Here is an 18,459-nt window from a genome sequence, read left to right on the forward strand (position 1 = left end):
GAATTATTTCAAGTAATAGTGGGAGAAAGGAAGAGGAAGGAATTTACACTTTATCTCTATTTGAACTAGTTAAGTTTCTAGTGTTCCACTGCAAACAGTGCTAGCTTTTAGATGTTGTTGTCTGACTCTTCATGACCCCATTTAGGCTTTTCTTGGCAAAGACACTGAAGTGGTTTGCCATTTCCTTCTCCAGCTCATTTTTTACAGAGGAGGACAATAGGCAAACAGGATTAAGTGACTTGCCCAGACAGTAAGTGTCTGAGGCCAGATTGGAATTCAGGAAGATGAGTCTTCCTGTCTTTAGGCCCAGTCCTTTGTCCACTGTGCCACTTAGCTGCCCTGCTCTTAGGTTTAAAAATATGCTTTTGGTCATTATTTTTTTTTCCCAACAAACTTAATTTTTATTTATTTTTTGTTTTCAACATTTACTTCCACAAGATTTTGAGTTCCAAATTTTCACCTCATCTTGCCCCTCCCCCCACCCCAAGATGGAATGCATTCTAAATACCCCTTCCCCTAGTCTGCCTTCCCTTCTATCTCTCCCCCCCTTCTCTTATCCCCTTCCCCTTCAATTTTCCTGTAGGGCAGGATGGATTTCTGTACCCCATTTCCTGTATTTCTTATTTCCCAGTAGCATGTGAAAACATTTTTTTTTAAACAAGTGTTTTTAAAACTTTGGGTTCCAAATTTTCTCCTTTCCTCCCTCCCCACCCACCCTCATTGACAACGCAAGCAACTAAATATAGGTTATATATGTGCAGTTATGCAAAACACTTCCATAGAAGACATGCTGTGAAAAAATAACTCTTATTTCCCTTAATCCTATCCTGCCCACCCATTTATTCTATTCTTTCTTTTGACCCTGACCCTCCTCAGAAGTATTTGCTTCTGATTACTCCCTTTTCCAATATGCCCTCTTCTCTATCATTCCCCTACTCTCTTGTCCCCTTCCCCCCCTATTTTCCTGTAGGGTAAGACAGATTTCCACACCCAATTGAGTGTGTATGTTATTCCCTCCTTAAGTCAAATCCTATGAGAAAAAGATTCACTCATTCCCTCTCACCTTCCCCCGTTTCCCCTCCACTGTAAGAGCCTTTTCTTTTCTGTTTATTTTTTTTTTTGTGGCGTAATTTACCCCGTTCTACCTCTCCCTTTCTCCTTCTCCTAGTATATTCCTCTCTCACCCTTTAATTTTACTCTCCAGATATGACCCCTTCATTTTCAACTCACCCTGTGCCCTCTATCTATCTATGTCTATATATACGTACATATAATTTTTTCCCCTCCAACTACCCTAATACTGACAAAGATCTCATGAGTTACAAATATCATCTTTCCATGCAGGAATGTAAAAAGTTCAACTTTAATAAGTCTCTTATGATTTTCTCTTTCCTGTTTACCTCTTCAAGTTCCACTCGCGTCTTGTATTTGAAAATCAAATTTTCTATTCAACTCTGGTCTTTTCATCAAGAATGCTTGAAAGTCCTCTATTTCACTGAATGACCATTTTTTCCCCTGCAGGATTATACTCAGTTTTGCTGGGTAGGTGATTCTTGATTGCAATTCTATCTCCTTTGCTCTCCAGAATATTATATTCCATGCCCTGTGGTCCCTTAATGTAGAAGCAGCTAAATCTTGTGTTATCCTGATTGTGATTCCACAATACTTGAATTGTTTCTTTCTGGCTGCTTGTAATAATTTCTCCTTGACCTGGGAACTCTGGAATTTGGTTACAATATTCCTAGGCGTTTTCCTTTGGGGATCTCTTTCAGGAGGAGATCAGTGGATTCTTTCAATTTCTATTTTGTACTCTGGTTCTAAAACATCAGGACAGTTTTCCTTGATCATTTCTTAAAAGATGATGTCTAGGCTGTTTTTTTGATCATGGCTTTCAGATAGTCCAATAATTTTTAAATTCTCTCTCCTGGATCTATTTTCCAGGTCAGTTGTTTTTCCAATGAGAATTCATAATGTTTTCTAATTTTTCACTTTTTTTTATTTGTCTTACAGTGTCTTGATTTTTCATAAAGTCACTAGCTTCCAATTGCTCTATTCTAATTTTTAAGGAAGTATTTTCTTCAGTAAGCTTTTGGACTTCCTTTTCCATTTGGCCAATTTTGCTTTTTAGGGCATTCTTCTCCTCATTGGCTTTTTGGACCTCTTTTGCCATTTGGGTTAGGCTATTTTTTAAGGTGTTATTTTCTTCAGTATTTTTTTGGGTCTCCTTTAGCAAGCTGTTGACTTGTTTTTCATGATTTTCTTGCATCACTCTCAGTTTTTCCTCTACTTCTCTTACTTGCTTCTCAAAATCCCTTTTGAGCTCTTCCAAGGCCCGGGACTGATTCATATTTTTCTTGGAGGCTTTGGATGTAGGAGCTTTGGCTTTGTTGTCTTCTTCTGGTTGTTTGTTTTGATCTTCTTTGTCACCACAGTAAGATAATATAGTCTGACTCTTTTTGTGCTGCTTAGTCATGATCCCAGCCAATTACTTGAGTTTTAAACTCTTTGTTAAGGTAAAAGTCTGCTTCCAATGTGAAGAGTGTACTGTCCCAAGCTTCGGGGGTTTGTACAGCTGTTTTCAGAGGTACTTCTAGGGACCTGTAAATTTTCAGTTCTTCCAAGGTGGTATGATAAGGGGCGAGGTGTTTTCTCTCCACCACCACAACAAGCTCCACCTCACCCCAGGACCGCCCCTCAGAACTTCAACCCAGATCCAAGCACAGGCAAAGCAAGAGATTCCTGCCTCAGCACTGGCAAAGAGATCCTTGGGATTCCCCTCTGATCAGCCACTTGATTCCCCCTCAGTCTGTGGGCCACAAGCTCAGGAAAAAGCTGCAGCCCCGGGCCACGCTCCAGACTTGCAGCTGAGACCTAGCTCCTCTCTCACCACAGTTGCAGACTTTTCCCACTGACGTTCTAAGTTGTCTTTGGCATTCAGGGGTTGAGAAGTCTGGAAACCACCACAGCTGCCCATGATTCAGTCCTCTGAGGCCTGCTCCACGGTCGCTGCGGCCTGTGCGCCCACGCCAAACTGCGCTCCTCTCCACGCCTGATGCGATATACCTTTCCGATCAACCATCCAGGCTGTCTTTGACTGGAAATTTGTTTCACTCTGTCTTTTTGTGGGTTCTGCTGATTTAGAATTTGTTTAGAGCCATTTTTTATAGGTATTTGGAGGGCTTTGGGAGAGAGCTCAAGACAGTCACTGCTTTCCCTCCGCCATCTTGGCTCTGCCCCTACTTTTGGTTATTATTAAAGATGGTACTTCCATGTCTTTCATTTTTAGAGTTTTCAACATGAGTGCTATAATTTGTGGAATAAACATGAGGTTTTTGTTTATTTTTATATAGTTACGTCAGGGTTTTTTTTTTTTGTTTGTTTGTTTTATGTTGAACCATCCTCACACCCTTGAATGAGTCTGTCTTGATCATTGAGAATTACGGTTCTGATATATTTCTGAATTAATTGAATTTCATCTAATTTTTCATATCAATATTCATTGGTGAGACTGATCTATAGTTTCTTTATATATTTGGATGGGCCTTCCTGATTCCAAATCCAGCACTCTATCCATTATGCCAGGGTATTTTGCCTACATGTTAATATATAGGGATTGGAAATGGATCTGTGATTTCATTGATATAGGGAACCCCAAGGTGAACAAAGTATTTCTTCCCTTATAGGTTGGCACCTTCTTTGCAGTTTATAGTCTTAGAGAATCGCCTAGTGTAGTGGTGTCAAACTCAAATAGAAACAGAGGCCATTGAATCATACATAAGGAAAACCACATATCAACATTATTTGTGCTCTCTATTGATCAGAGAAATGCAAATTAAAACAATTCTGAGGGACCACCTCTCACGTATCAGAGTGGCTAATATGATAAAAAAGGAAAATGTTGGAGGGGATGTGGCATAACTGGAACACTAATGCACTGCTGGTGGAGTTGTGAACTAATCCAACCATTCTGGAGAGCAATTTAGAACCCTAATTGCGCTCTCCTGTCTTATTGCCAATAATGCCTTTCGAAAATCCAACCAAGAAGCGGTCCATCTGCCTCCTGATTCCCATTCATGTGTTGCTGAAAGAAGCAGTAAAAAGTCCTGCAACTCTGCTGACTGGATTTTCTACCTAATTTCAATGGGATCCTCAGTGCAGATCTTTAAAGCAAATCTTTAAACCATCTCTCATTGATTCCCTAATCCACTTCTCAGAGCTGCTGTTCCAAGCTTTTACTTCTGTCCTCAAACCTCCTACACTAACCTCTGCTGCCCAGTTTCACAGCTGAGGCATTTTTTTTTTTTTGTATTTTACTGGGGGAAAAAAAAGTGAAGCCATTTGCCATGAGCTCCCTCTTCTTACCTTCTCTACAGCTCAGACACCCTTGACATCATCACCTAGTCCAGGGTGGGGAACCTTCAGCCTTAAGGCCACACAGGGCCTTCTTGGTCCTTGGGTTTGGCCTTTTGACTGAGTCCAAGTTTTACAGAACAAATCTTTTTATTAAGGGGATTTGTTCTGTGAGGTTTGGATTCAGTCAAAGGGCTGTACTTAAGGACCTATAGGGCCACATGTGGCCTTGAGGCTGCAGGTTCCCTACTCCTGAGGTCCTAGTCTCTCTTTTACTCCAAATTCTAGAGGTAGCTCTTCTCTCCATCAAAGCTAACCCCTTCATATGCACCTTTCATCCCATCACCTCTCATCTTCTCCAGCAAATTATATTGACAGTCAACCTCTCTTTACCTTAATCTCCAAACTCCCTGTTTCCTAAAAACATGCTTTCTCAAAAAACTCTTTCTAGGTTCTATCATCTCTCCAACTCAATCTATCATCCTATATTTCTCTAACATTTCTCAGCCAAACTCCAGGAAAAAGTCGTTTATACTCTCTTTGCATCCACTTCTCCCCTCACTTTTTTTCTCAAGTCTTTGCAATCAGGCTTCTGACCTCATCACTTCATTGAAAATGCTCCCTGCACATGTCCTCTTCCCTAAAAGAACCTAAATTCTCTGAGGACAGAACAATTTTGCTTTTGTCATTAGTTTCCTAATGCCTACTTAGCACAGTTAATGCCCCGCACAAAATTATGTTTTTACCCTAGCTGTCCCCTAAGCCTAGAATGCACTCCTTCCTCAGCTCTGTCTGAAAATTCCCAGATTTTTTCACAAGATTCAATTCAAACATCACAGGAAGCCTTTCCATCCCTTCCCCCAAGTCATTCAACAAACATTTATCAAAATATTCTATGTCAGGCACTGGGCTAAGTGCTAGGGAATTGTAGAAAGGTAAAGACATTGCCCCTGCCTTTCAAAGGAGAGTGGTGCAGGTTGGGGTTTTGGGAGACAACATGGAAAGTGATCTCAGAGAGAAATCATTAAGTGGAGGTTGAGGGGAAGACACTGAATGGGAAAAGGCCAGCTGGAGAAGGTGGAAATTGAGCTAAGCTTTGAAGGGAACCAGCCAGGCCAGAGGTAAGAAAGCAGAGCATTGTAGTCTTGCTAAGGGGGCCAGCCAGGGAAAGACCAGAGTTGGGAAATGGAGTGTTTTGTGAAAGAAACAAGTCACTGCTGTAGCAGTTGGATCATAGTGCCTGGAGAGAAGAAAAATTTAATAACAGAAGGGTAAGAAGTGACCAGGCTGTGAAGATGTTTCCTTTAATAATCCCATATAAATACAGATTGTTGCCTCTCACTAGATTGTAAACCCCTAAAAGGCAGAGACTTTCTTTCACTTTTATCTACCAAAGTGTTTTGACATATATTAGGTGCTCAAATGATGGCTTTCTTGATTGAAATCAGAAGTTCCACTGTGTTCAAATCTAAATTAAATTTTATCTACAATTCCTAAAGAAAAACATTATCCAAATTGTAAGAACAATATTGTCAAGAACTGATGAACTGAGTGCATATCGAAGCATACTTTTTCCACTTTTTCTTGCTTGTGTTTTCTTTTGCAACATGGCTAATACAGAGATACTTTTTACATGACTTCACATGTATTAATGATATTATGTTGCTTGCCTTTTCAAGGGGTGCGGGAGAGGGGTGGGAGGGAGAGAATTTGGAACTCAATTTTTAAAGATCAAAGTTAAAATGTTTGTACATGTAATCGGGAAATACTTAAATAAAATTAAAAAACCCCAGTGGCAGAAATGTGCATCCCCACAAATTTGCTATATCAGTTTCATAGTATCTCTATTACAGATAGAGTGGAAAGGCAGGGTGGGTGGTACATTTTGCATTTCTCCATCTCTGGAATAATTCTTTTTCTTCGTGGTTAAATTTTTTTTTTCTTGTGTAGTTCTATTAGGAGAAAAAGGGGGGAAGGGAGAAGTCTCCTGGATGAAAAAATTTAAGAAAAAAATCTTTTAATTGGTGTATTATTTATTATATATTCAAATGACTCGAGGTACCTAAAAATCTATGTACTATGTCTATTGGGACTCTTAACTCTTAAGCTCTCTAACTCCTTGTTTTTCCGATTTAGCCCCCACCCCCACAAAAAAAAAAGTTTTCTATGGCCTGGGAAACTTTCATGAGCTCCAGGGTTCCTCGAAGTTTAAGTCACCGCAGCTCCAAAGTGTCCAAAGAAAAAGGGAAAAAACCCAAACCTGGAGACTTAGAAGCTCCGCGCCTCCGGGGTGGGAGGGGCTGAGGGCGTGGCAAAGAGCACAAGCCTTGTGTGGGTGTGTGGGTGTGTCAGCGTGTTTACCCGAGGGGTGGGCCTCGTATTTCAGGACCGGCAGCTTCGGCTCCTTCGGCCTTCAGACTTGGTTTTGATCATCCACACGCTTTCGCGCGCGCGGCTTTTAATGAGCCCAAGGCCAAACACTCGGCCTTACTTACGTCACTTGGGAAGGCGGTCAAAGCCCCCTGTCAGAACCGGGGTGTGGCGGCGTCCGCTGGGTCACACACGCGCACACTCGGCGCCGGGCCGGTGGAAACGAGTGTGCACGAGCGCGCCACGCCCACCCCGCCCTCCTCCCCCCAGCCCCCGCCTGGCTGGCGAGCTCTAAAGCGAGCAAGGTCAGTCAGCCGCCCCAGGCTTCCCTCCCCCACGCCACCACCGCGCCTGCGCTACCTCGCTCGCAGCCTCTTCCGGCTGGGGCGGGGAGGGGGGCGGGACGCGGGGGAGGCCCCAGTCCCCGCAAGCGTCCGAGGGCGAGGTAAGGGGAACGCTGGGAGGGGGGTTGTCAAGGGACCCGCGCGCGCGGGCCGCGGGGCCGTTAGGTGCGCGCAGAGGGGAGGAGCAGGAAGAGATCTGGCCCGAGGACTTGGCTGAGCAGGGGCGGGGTGGCTGACTTCGGCCTTCCCTGCTAGGACCAATGCCCCCTCCCCCCGGCGGGGACTGAGCTAAAGAAGTAACTAATTTTAGGATTTCGGTTTCTATCTTGAGGGAGCTTTGTAGAGGCTTGACAAAAGGCACCGGAAGTGGTTTTGACGCGCCCCCCCCCGCCTCGGGGGCGGGGCGGTTGAGCTTGTGACGTAGTGGAGTGTCTCGAGATAGACATCCTTCTTTCCCTTTCCCTGTGACGTAATGGAGTGACACGTGTGGGGAATTGTTGGGGACAAGCACTGGGTGCGTGGGTGGTGAAATCCATGTGCCCTGTCACTAGTGAAGTCAATGGAACTCTCTCAGAGAGAAAGGGAAAAGATAAGTGACAGGAGACTCTATGCGTGTGTCCCCTGAGGGAAGACCATGATGTGGTGGCTTCGTGTGGCCTCCCTGGAGATGACTGAAAAAGACCTGGGTGGGAAATCAGCCCTAAAAATACGCCTCTGATAGGAAATCTGGTAGACTGCCTGTAACGGAGAAATGTGGTAAAGGACGGCGATGGGGATGTGACAGTTGTAAAGGAGAGTTGGGATTCTGTGGGATGTTGATATTTGGTGAAATATAGAACTACGAAGGAGTTTTCATTGGCATCAGCACATTGTACAGGGGAGAGAGCACAGAGACTCCCTAGTTAGAGGACTTGGGTCTAAATCCCACTTCTACCCATTATTTTTGTGACAGTGGGCAAGGCAGTATTTAATTTCACCCTCACTTTTTTCCTCTAATGTTTCCTGTGTTTAGCATTCAAAACCCTTCATAATCTAGCCGCTTTCTACCTTCCTAGACTTTTTAAACTTAACTGCTCCCTGACAAGTACCCTTGGATCCAGTGACTCGGGCCTCCTGGCTGTTCTATGAACAAGACCTTCCATTTCCCAGCTCTAGGCATTTTCTCTAACTGTTCATGCCTGGAACAGCTCTGTCAACTGACCCTTCTTGGCTTTCTTTAAGTTCCCAGTAAAAACCTTTCTTTTACAGGAAGCCTGTCCCAACCGCTCTTAGTTCCAATGCCTTCTCTCTGTTAAATATTTTCTATTTGTCCTGTGTATATCTTATTTTGTATATATTTGTTTGTTAATCTCACTCATTGGATTTTAAGGTCCTTAAGGGTAGGGACACTCTTCTGCCTTTTTGTATCCCTATTGCTTAGCATAGAGGCTGGCATATAATAGATGCTTAATAGAAGTTTAGATTGATATTAAAATTGTTAAATATAACCACTATGTCTTAGAATTTGTAGTATAGGATTTTTTCTTAGAGATGATCTGTGGATTCTTTACAACTGTTTTCTGTATTCTTAAGTGCCCACAAGTTTTGGGCACTTGTCTTTGTATTGCTTCATGCATTATGGTTTTCTGGTTTTTGACTTATATTCTTCTAGAAGAACTCTGATTCTTAGATTGTCTCTGCAGCCTATCTTCAAGATCAGTGTGTTTTCAACATGACTACTATGGAAATGTTTTACATGACTACACGTGTATAACCTGTATCCAGTTGTTTGCCATCTCAACGAGGGTGGGTGGGGAGGGAGGAAGGGAGAGAATTTGGAACCCAAAGCTTTAAAAACAAATGTTAAAAATTGTTTTTACATGAAACTGGGAAATAAGATATACAGGCAGTGGGGTATAGAAATCTGTCCTGCCCTATAGGAAAATAGAACAGGAAGGGGATAAAAGAAGGGGGGGAGTGACAGAAGAGAGGGCAGATTAGGGGAAGGGGTACTTAGAATGCACGCTGGTCTTGAGGTGGGGGGAGGGGTGAGATGGGAAGAAAATTTGGAACTCAAAATCTTGTGGAAATGAATGTTGAAAACTAAAATAAATTAAAAAAATTAAAAATAATTTTAAAAAGATCAGTGTGTTTTGCTTGCATAGAGATAGAGGTCATTGCATTTTGCTTCTCTCAGATTGACCTTCATTTCATTATATTTATGTTCTTAATCATTTGTTCTCTATTTTGCTTCTTAGATTCAAGTTATTCTGTTTTGCTTTGTAGGTCATAAATTCTGCTATTTATTCCCTTTTAATACCTGCCTTCAAGATTCTTGTTTCTCTCTTTTTTTTTTTTAAGGCAGTTGGGGTTAAGTGACTTACCCAAGGTCACACAGCTAGTAAGTGTCAAGTGTTTGGTCTGAGGCCGGATTTGGATTTGAACTCAGGTCCTCCTGACTTTGGGGCCCGGTACTCTATCCACTGCGCCACCTAGCTGCCCCTCTTGTTTCTCTCTTGAACAATTTGGGAACATCTCAATTTGGTTCCATGCTCTTTTTGGAATCCATAGGCTCTTTTGCTTCATTAGGTGTTAGTTCAGTTTCTTTTCTTTTACAATATTTATTTAGAGATATTTGAACTCATTTAGATGTCTTGGTGGCCATCTTCCCTTCTGTTTGAATATGGCCCCTGTTGAATTATCAGTTTGTGCTCTAGGTTTTTGACCAAAATTTCTTCATTCTCAGATTTTTGGTAATTTCATTTTTTCCCTTCCTTATCTATCACTTACTTCCTGACTCCCTCTTTGATGAAGAATCCCTTGGTGGCTGTACTTCAAAGTTATTTCAGTGTCCTCCAGGGTTGGGAAATTCACTCTTCAACAGCTTCAGCCTCTACCCTGAAGTGATTTCTTTGGGGACAGAACTGACCCCAGCTGGATGTCAGTCCCCTTTTTTTTTTTCCAGTCCCTTTTTCTTTGGGCCTGTAATAGCCTGACTTACATTTGACACCAGCCTCAGGAGCAGCTTGTTTGCCTGTACCCACTCATCTACCGGCCGCCCTCCACAAGGGGGTGGACAGAGTTGAAGTCTGTTGCTTACTGCCATCAGATGGATGGAGTGAAAGTAGAGATAGAATACATTGTCAGAGACTATAGCAGCATCAAGGAAATTGCTGAGTGGATCCCAAGAACATAAGCTGGTAGGATGGTTTGTGCTGCCCTGCCAGAGCATAATAGGGGCTGGTGGGGTAAAGGATGCTGAATGAGTGAGTTAGGGTGAGGGATTAGATGAGGGATTAATTTATTGGATTGTTACCTTGTTAGATTTCTTAGTATCTTGGCTTGAGGAGCCATCAATAATTCCTTACTTCTTGCTCATAATTCTTGTATCGAGGAGTTTTGAGATTTCATTAGGACTGGGGAAAAAAAGTCTAGTCTTCCATCTTGTTGGTTATATCTATGACACACTTTGAAGGAAATAATAAAAGTATTTATGTAGTAGTGTCATTGTAATAAAGCCTCCTAAGTGGTTGCTTTATTGGAACAGACTCATTTGGATGTATTAGTTCTGATATGTTTATAAAAATCACTTATGTTACTTTAAATTTTTTCTTGTATATTATTATAATACTTTAGTATTTGCGTAGAGTCAAATTGAAAAGAAGTAGAAGACCATTAGCTCTCTTTTTGGTAGAAGTAGGGAACTTTGGATGTGGAACATTGCATAGACAATTAGATTTCGTTAATGTATTAGTTTTGCCGAAATACTTCTTTACCTCTTTTTTTATTCTTTATTACAAGGAATGGCTTGATAGAAGAGCAGGGAAAGGATATATTCAGACATTAGAAGTCCATGAGTATTAAGCAAGTACCATTTGCCAGGCACTGCGCTTGTTAGGATACAAAGACTCAAAAAAGAGAAAATAATCTCAAGATTATTTTACAAGAAGCTTATATTCTTTTACAAAGGAAGATAATGTACAAATAAACAATACCAATGTAAAATTTTACTTTAAATGAAAGACAGCATGTATTTCAGTCTTTAGTAATGTGAAGGTCAGATGAGGAAAGGCAATGATATGGAAATAATGACATCAATTCTGAATTCCCCCTACCTCAGGCCTTCATATCTTTAGCTGGGATGTACAAAGAAGTATAAGACAAAATCTTTGTAAAGACAGTCTCTGTACCTGGAGAGATCTAGTTTCACCTTTAGTGAATTAGTTTCCTTATCCAAAAGACAGAGAATAATACCTGTAGTATCTGTCAGGTCTATTGGGAAGCTAAAATAAGATAATGATGCATATAAAATACTTTACAATTCTTAAAATATTGTGCAGGTGTCAGTTTAAATAACTGATCTGGCTTTTCCAGGGCCCTTCTTGCCTTTCACCTGCTCTCCCTTCCAGTGTCTTTCTCCTGAAATTATCTTCTATCTGTTTTGTCTAACATTTTATGTACAACAGTTATTTACATATCCCCACTATTAAAAGTGAACTTCCAGGTGACAGAGCCAGTAGGGGCAGCTAGGTGAGGTAGTGGATAGAGCACCAGGCCTGGAGTCAGAAAGACCTGAGTTCAAATCCAACCTCAGGTATGTACTAGCTGTGTGACCCTGGGCAAGTCACTTAACCCTGTTTGCCTCAGTTTCCTCATCTGTAAAATGAGCTGGAGAAGGATATGGAAAACTACTTTAGTATCTTTGCCAAGAAAACCCCAGTTGGGGTCGTGAAGAGTTGAACATGACTGGAGCAACTGAACAATAAGAGTTAGCTTTTTCACCTATTTTAAACTGGCCCAAATTTTCACCAGCTAAGAATGTGTCTCCCATTTATCATGTTGTTGATAGGAAGCTAACTGCCCACTGCAGTATTGTTTTACCTAAAGTTGTCTTAGGATGGAATGATTAAAGATGTAGGTGAAACTTCTTAACTATACTAAGTACTCTTGAACTTGACCACTTTATAACTATTTCTATGGGAAAATACATCCAGAATACCAACTTGGTCCACTCCTGTCTCACCATTGCAGTGTAATCACAGTCTGATCCATCCCTCATTTCCCCTATATTTTGGGCAGGAGAATTTGGGGGAATAGCTAAAGAAATTATAGTATATAAAAGTAATGAAATATTATTGAGCTATAAGGAATGACAAAAAATAGTCCCTGCAATCAAGGAGCTTATGTCTTCTCGGGATAAACAACATACTGTATACATATATGAATAGAAATAAAAAATAATTCAGTGGAAGAAGCACTAGCAGCTGGAGAGGGTTAAGAAAAGCCTAATGTTGATAATAGTTGAGCTGAGTTCTGTGGGAAACACCAGATTTTGGGAGGTAGAGATAATGAAGAGATGTATTCCAGGAAAGGGGGACAGCCTGTACAAAGGTATGGAGATAGGAGTTAGAATATCTTCCTGAGAGGAATAGCGAGAAGGCCAATTTAACTGAACTGTAGAACACATATAGGGGAGTAAGCTTAGTTGTCTTAGGATGTGAAAGAAGCTTAGGAAGACAAGTTGAGGCCAAGTAGTGTAGGATTTTAAATGCCAAACAGAGGAATTTGAATTTGCCCTTAGAGGTAACAGGGAGTCGCTGGTAAAGGGGAACTATGTGATCAAACCTGTGCTTTAAGAATATCACTTTGACAGTTATGTGGCTAATCATCAGGTAGAAACCATTCTTTTTAAAAGACTGTCAGGGGCAGCTAGATGGTGCAGTGGATAGAGCACCAGCCCTGGAGTCAGGAGGACCTGAGTTCAAGTCCAGCCTCAGACACTTGACTCTTACTAGCAATGAGACCCTGGGCAAGTCACTTAACCCCATTGCCTAGTTAAAAAAAAAAAAAAAGATTGTCAGTAAAAGGAAAGAGCAAAATAGAATGAAAGCTAGAGGGATTAACAGGGTCAAGTAGGTTTTTATAAGGTGGGAGGGAACCTCGTAGGATAAGAGAGTTTAGAGTTGGAAAAAATCTTAGAGATCACTTAGTCCACACCTTCATTTTACATACAAGGAGACAGGCCTGTACTGGTAAAGTGATATGTTCAGGGCTGCACAGGGAGTCAGTAGCTAAGCCAGGATTCAAATCTGTGTATAATACTGTGCATGTCTTAAGGAAAAGGGATGAGCCACCAAAGAAATTTTAGAGTTTAGAGAAAGAAGGAATAAATGTGGGAGCAAAGGGTCCGCAAGATGTTGTGGAAAGAACAATGATTTTAGAGCCAGAAGACTCGAGTTCAAATCCCACCTTTACTACTTTATTACTTGTGTCACTATGAGCAAGTGATTTCACCTCTACTAGGTATTGGTTTCCTCTTTAATGAAATGAGTTACTAAGCATTCAGAAAAAGATGGAAATTAGATGGAGAAGTTAGCCTTAAAAAAGGATTAATAATTATTTTGCAACTAAATGTAAGGATGGGGTTTCATTGCAGCTTTTGTGGGGAATATGATAAGGAAACATCTAAAGATTAATGAATGAATTTCCCAGCAGCAATCAGAGCCTAGTTGATACTAAACAACATGAAGTTGTTGTAATAAGACTTCAGCCTATTTCCTCAGCAAGATTGTAACCAGCAGGTCTTAAAACTTCTCAGTGTTCTCCCATAGCACCTAGAACAATGATTGTTTAGACATTGTAATAGTAATTCTTTTTGATTGCTACACCTTCAGTTTTTCAAGCTGTCAACTTGATGTCTTAGCACTTTCTTGATGACTGTATCTCTAATTTTCCAAACAGGCATTTGACTTGCTGCCTTAGGACTCATTTTTATGTGCAAAACGTAGTGGTCCTTTGATAAAGTCCCTCAGTGCTTTATTGGGCTATACAGAAGATTCTGGGTTCTCAATGTCAGTTCCAGCACGGTGCATGCTGTAGCATATATTGTCAGGCTTCAAAGTGTAGCCCTAATGATGGACTGGAGATCTGGCTTCAGGCTTTCTAAATTCATTGAGTCTTAAAGTACAGTCTCAGAGTTAGAAGGAATCCTGGAGGTCTTAGTCTAACTGGTACTTAGGAGTCCACTCTACAGTGTACTGAACAAATAGGCATCTAGCCTTTGGTTAAGGATTGCTAGAGAAGGAGGAATCATAACCTCCTGAGCCAACAAATTATACTTTTGGATAGCTCTAATTGTTAGGAATTTTTTTCTTATCAAACCTAAAATTTGTCTCTTTGCAATTTCTACCCATTGGTCCTACTTTGCTCACTAGGCCCAAGTAGAACAAATCAAATCCCTCTTCTACATGACAGTTATCTAGAGAAATGGGGAGGAGTTATTTAATAAACTTTGCACCCACAAATTCCCATATTTTACTAACCCTGCCATGCTCCAAATATGGTGAGTTTGGGATCATCTAGATCAGGCCTGCATAACCACTGCAGGCCACTCATGTGGCAGCACGCCAAAGGATTTCCTCCACATGCAAAGGATGTTTTCCTGTACATTTTTCACAGGCTACCTGAAATCCTTTGGCAGCACAAGTGGCCCAAGGGCTGTAAGGGTCCCAAAGGCCTCGGGTTGTTCAGGCCTGACCTAGATATTAACTAAGAGAGCACCTGGAAGCTAAACCCCACTACTTAGATACAGTTTTTATAGAGATTCATCATTAGTCTAACTATAGGATGACAAGATTTTCAACCACAATTAAAACAAAGCTGGACAGAAAATATGACCTTGAGTCAGAAAGATATGAGTTCAAGTCTTGTCTGACATTGCTTTTTGAAACTGGACAAGTTATATCACTTACATGGACCTCAACTTTTCTGTGTCCTCTGTGATCCTTTTCAGCTTTAAATCTATGATTCTGATTGTCAAAGACCAATTACCACATCACAGAAGGATTACATTCTGAATCAGTGAAGGTCATACTCATATCGATGAAGTCACAGATCTTTGAAGTGTTTAAGCATAGTAGCTAGTCAATAATTTAGTAAGCATTTACTAAGGCTTACAGTATTCTACTAAGTGCGGGAGATACGAAAAGAGGAAGAAGACAGTCCTTGCCTTCAAGGAACTCTTGATTTAATGCAGAAGACAACCAACAAAAACCAAATATGTACAAGCAAGCTATATACAGGATAATTAGGAAATAATTAGAAGAGGGAAGGCATTAAAATTAAGAGGGGATGGGAAAGGCTTCCTATAGAAGATGGGACTTTAAGTTGGGTCTTAAAGGGAGCCAGGGAAGCCAATCAACAGAGGTAAGAAGGTAGAACATTCCAGGAATGGGGGACAGCCAGAAAGAATGCCTGGAGCTAAGAGGTGGAGTGTCTTGTTTGTGGAACAGCCAGGAGGCTGGTGTCAATGGATTGAAGGATAAATGGCAGGAAGTAAGGTGTAGTGTGGAGCCACTGGAATTTATTGAGTAAGGGGGTGATGTGTTCAGACCTGAACTTGAGGAAAATCACTTTAGTGGCTGAATGGAGGATGGATTGGCATCCAGAAAGACTTGAGGCAGGCAGACACACTAACAAGCTCTTGAAATAGTTAAGGTGCAAGGTGATAAGGGTCTGGCTACAGTGGTGGCAGCTTCAGAAAAGAGGAGTGTATTTAAGAGATGTTACAAAAGTGAATAGTGATAGGCTTTGGCAGCAGATTAGATGGGGAGGGGAAGATGGGGCTTGAGAGATAGTGATGAGTCAAGGCAAATACCTAGATTGTGAGCCTGGGAAACTGGGAAGATGGCATTGCCCTCGATAGTAATAGGAAGGGTTTGGGGGGGGATGATAATATATTCAGTTTTGAATATGTTGAATTTAAGATGTTTACTGGATATCCAGTTTGAGATGTCTAAAAGGCAGTTCAAGATGTGACACTAGAGATAAAAAACGTTAGGGCAGGATAGGTATATTTGCGAATCATCAGCAGAGATGATAATTCAAACCATAGGAGCTAATGAAATCACCAAGTTAAGTAGTATAGAAGGAGAAGATGATGAGGGCCCAGGACAGAGCTCTGAGGAACACCTACAGTTAGAGGACATGACTTGACACATGTGGATGATGATCTAGCAGAAGAGACTGAGAAGAAGCAGTCAGAGAGGTAGGAGGTGAGCCAGGAGAGAGTGGTGACTGAAAACCTAGAGAGAAAATATCATCAAAGAGAAAAGGATAATTAGTAGTGTCAAAAGCTGAAGAGAGGTCAAGGAGAATGAGGATTGAGAAAAAGCCATTGGTTGGGTTTGTTTGGGTTGTTGTTGCTTTTGGCGATTAAGAGACCATTGCCAACTTTGGAGAGGGAAAAAAATGTTGGTGAAATGATGAGGTCAGTAGCCAAATTGTAAGGACTTAAAGAAGAGAGTGAGAGGAAAGCGGAGGCACCTGTTGTAGATAACCTCTTCAAGTTTAGCCACAAAGGGTAGACGATATATAAAACAATAGTTATTGGCAATAGAAAGATCAAGTGAGGGTTTTTTCAGGATAGAGGAGTCATGGGCATGTTTGTAGGAAGTAGTGAAGGAGCCAGTAGAGAGGGAGAGATTGAAAATAAGTGAAAGTATGGGGATGACAGAGGGGGGCAATGTGTTGGAGGAGAAAGGGTGGAATGGGTTCTCTTTTGCAGGTAGAGGGGTTAGCCTTGGTAAGTTACAATGCCACTTCTTTATGTGAGAAGGAGCAAATAATGGCAGAAGGCATATGAGTGATACGAAATGAGGAAGAGTGGAGAAGAGAGAGCTCATGGCAAATGCCCTCAATTTTTATTTGTGAGATATGAGGCAAGATTCTTGGCTGACACGGTGGGGACAGGGGGAGCCATTGGAGGTTTGATAGGGATGAAAAGTTTTGGAAGAGCCTTTGTGGAGAGTGGGATAGTGAGTTGATGAGGGAAGTATAGTAGGATTGCTTAGCAGCAGTGAGGACCCAAGTGAGACTGTGTAACATAAATTTGTTATGGACTGAATCGTACTGGTTGCATGTTTTTTTCCACCTTAGTTCGACAGCATTTGTAAAAGTTAAAACAGTGAATGGTAGGAATGATCCAGGCTCGGGCTTGGCAGAGTGCGATCAGCAATATGGTAAAGGATCTAGAGACTCAAAGGAAGAGGAGAGTGTAGATTTGAACTGGTCAAAATGAGGAAAAGAGGAGAGAGTGGCTAATGCGGGGGTCGTGACTGGGGAAATAACTGAGGGATCAAGGAATTAGATGTCATGATATATACAAAGAGTAAGGGAAGGCAGAAGGAGAGGTGAAAAGCCAATAGATTATGGTCATTAAGGAGATTCTAGAATTTTTGAACTTGTAGGTGGTATGTTTGTGGGTGATGGTAAGGTCAAGGATATGACCCTCATTGAGTGTGGCTGGGGTAGAGGAGTAGGTAATGGGATGTGAATAGGTGATGGGATGTGAATAGGTGAAGGAACTAAGTGGTTAGCATGTATATAGTAGTTAATAAATACTTGTTTAATGAATGAATAATAACCTTTGTTTAATAACATAAAATTTTGTCTGTACGTTTATATACTATTTATAGAACATGTACAACTTTGCATGAGAAAGCTAGAAAAGTATCTGTTTATAAATGTGAGTGAAATGTTAGTGAATGTTAATGCAAATAGTTGCATTGTAGATGAAGAGAACCACCACAAAATTGTTATAGAAATCTTAACAGGAATTTCATTTTTGGAAACTTTTAACTACATGTAAGTTCTAAAGTATTTTTCAGCATATAGTTACATAATTGCCTTGTTATTGTCAGAAAGCGAAACATTTTGTTTTCTATGTTTGGTACAAAATATTGTTCCTCAGAAGTCTTAAGGGGTAGATTTTCACTTTGAGTTTTATTTACATTCAGTATTACATTTTCAATAAATGCCTTATACTTTATTTAGAGCATTATAAAGTAGGTTGGTTTTTTTTTTTTAAATTAAGTCATGGAAATTGATTAGCAAATGTGCTTAAATAAATATTTATTTTTAGGTTTTCCCATGTAAGTGGAGAAAGCAGTTTGGGCAAGTGGTGACACACTTCCACTTTATGATGTCTGAAGATGAAGAAAGAGTGAAATTGCGCCGTGTTGAGCCAGCTATCCAGAAATTCATTAAAGTGGTAATCCCAACAGACCTGGAAAGGTTGAGAAAACATCAGATAAATATTGAGAAGGTGAGCCCCTTCATTTTCTGTCATGAGGAAACAGTTACATAGGTTTACTTAATATTTATTGTGGATTTTAACTAAATTTGAAATATTAGATGAGATGCTTTGCTAAAACACCTGGCTCTTGTTGATTTAACAATGGGGTTTATTTTGTCTGTTGGTTTTTCTGCTCTGCAAATATGTCACTCATAGAGTATTTCTTTAGGAAAGGATATAGGGACATAGACTGTAGATTTTTTATTAGTCCATATTGATTTATTAGACTATTAGTAATTAAAATACAGAACCTATCCAAACATAACGTTTATACATTTTCTT

The 18,459-nt window shown here is 40.8% G+C and overlaps 1 protein-coding gene across 3 annotated transcripts in view; it reads left to right on the forward strand.

Moving 5' to 3' along the window:
* The first annotated feature begins 6,972 nt into the window (after window positions 1-6,972).
* LOC114025789 (syntaxin-17-like) overlaps window positions 6,973-18,459 on the forward strand; it is an 86,497-nt gene continuing 75,010 nt past the window's right edge. The window contains exons 1-2 of one of the 3 annotated variants that reach the window (XM_027839309.1): window positions 6,973-7,025; window positions 17,965-18,147. In XM_027839309.1, coding sequence (XP_027695110.1) covers window positions 18,022-18,147 — 126 coding nt within the window. In that variant the 5' untranslated portion in view covers window positions 6,973-7,025; window positions 17,965-18,021. Of the gene's footprint in view, window positions 7,026-7,096; window positions 7,166-7,339; window positions 7,361-17,964; window positions 18,148-18,459 lie in introns of those variants that run through there. The other 2 variants (XM_027839308.1, XM_027839310.1) reach the window with 2 other exon arrangements.

The sequence above is a fragment of the Vombatus ursinus genome, unplaced genomic scaffold, assembly GCF_900497805.2.
Source record: "Vombatus ursinus unplaced genomic scaffold, bare-nosed wombat genome assembly UNPS02014832.1, whole genome shotgun sequence".
Taxonomy (NCBI): domain Eukaryota; kingdom Metazoa; phylum Chordata; class Mammalia; order Diprotodontia; family Vombatidae; genus Vombatus; species Vombatus ursinus.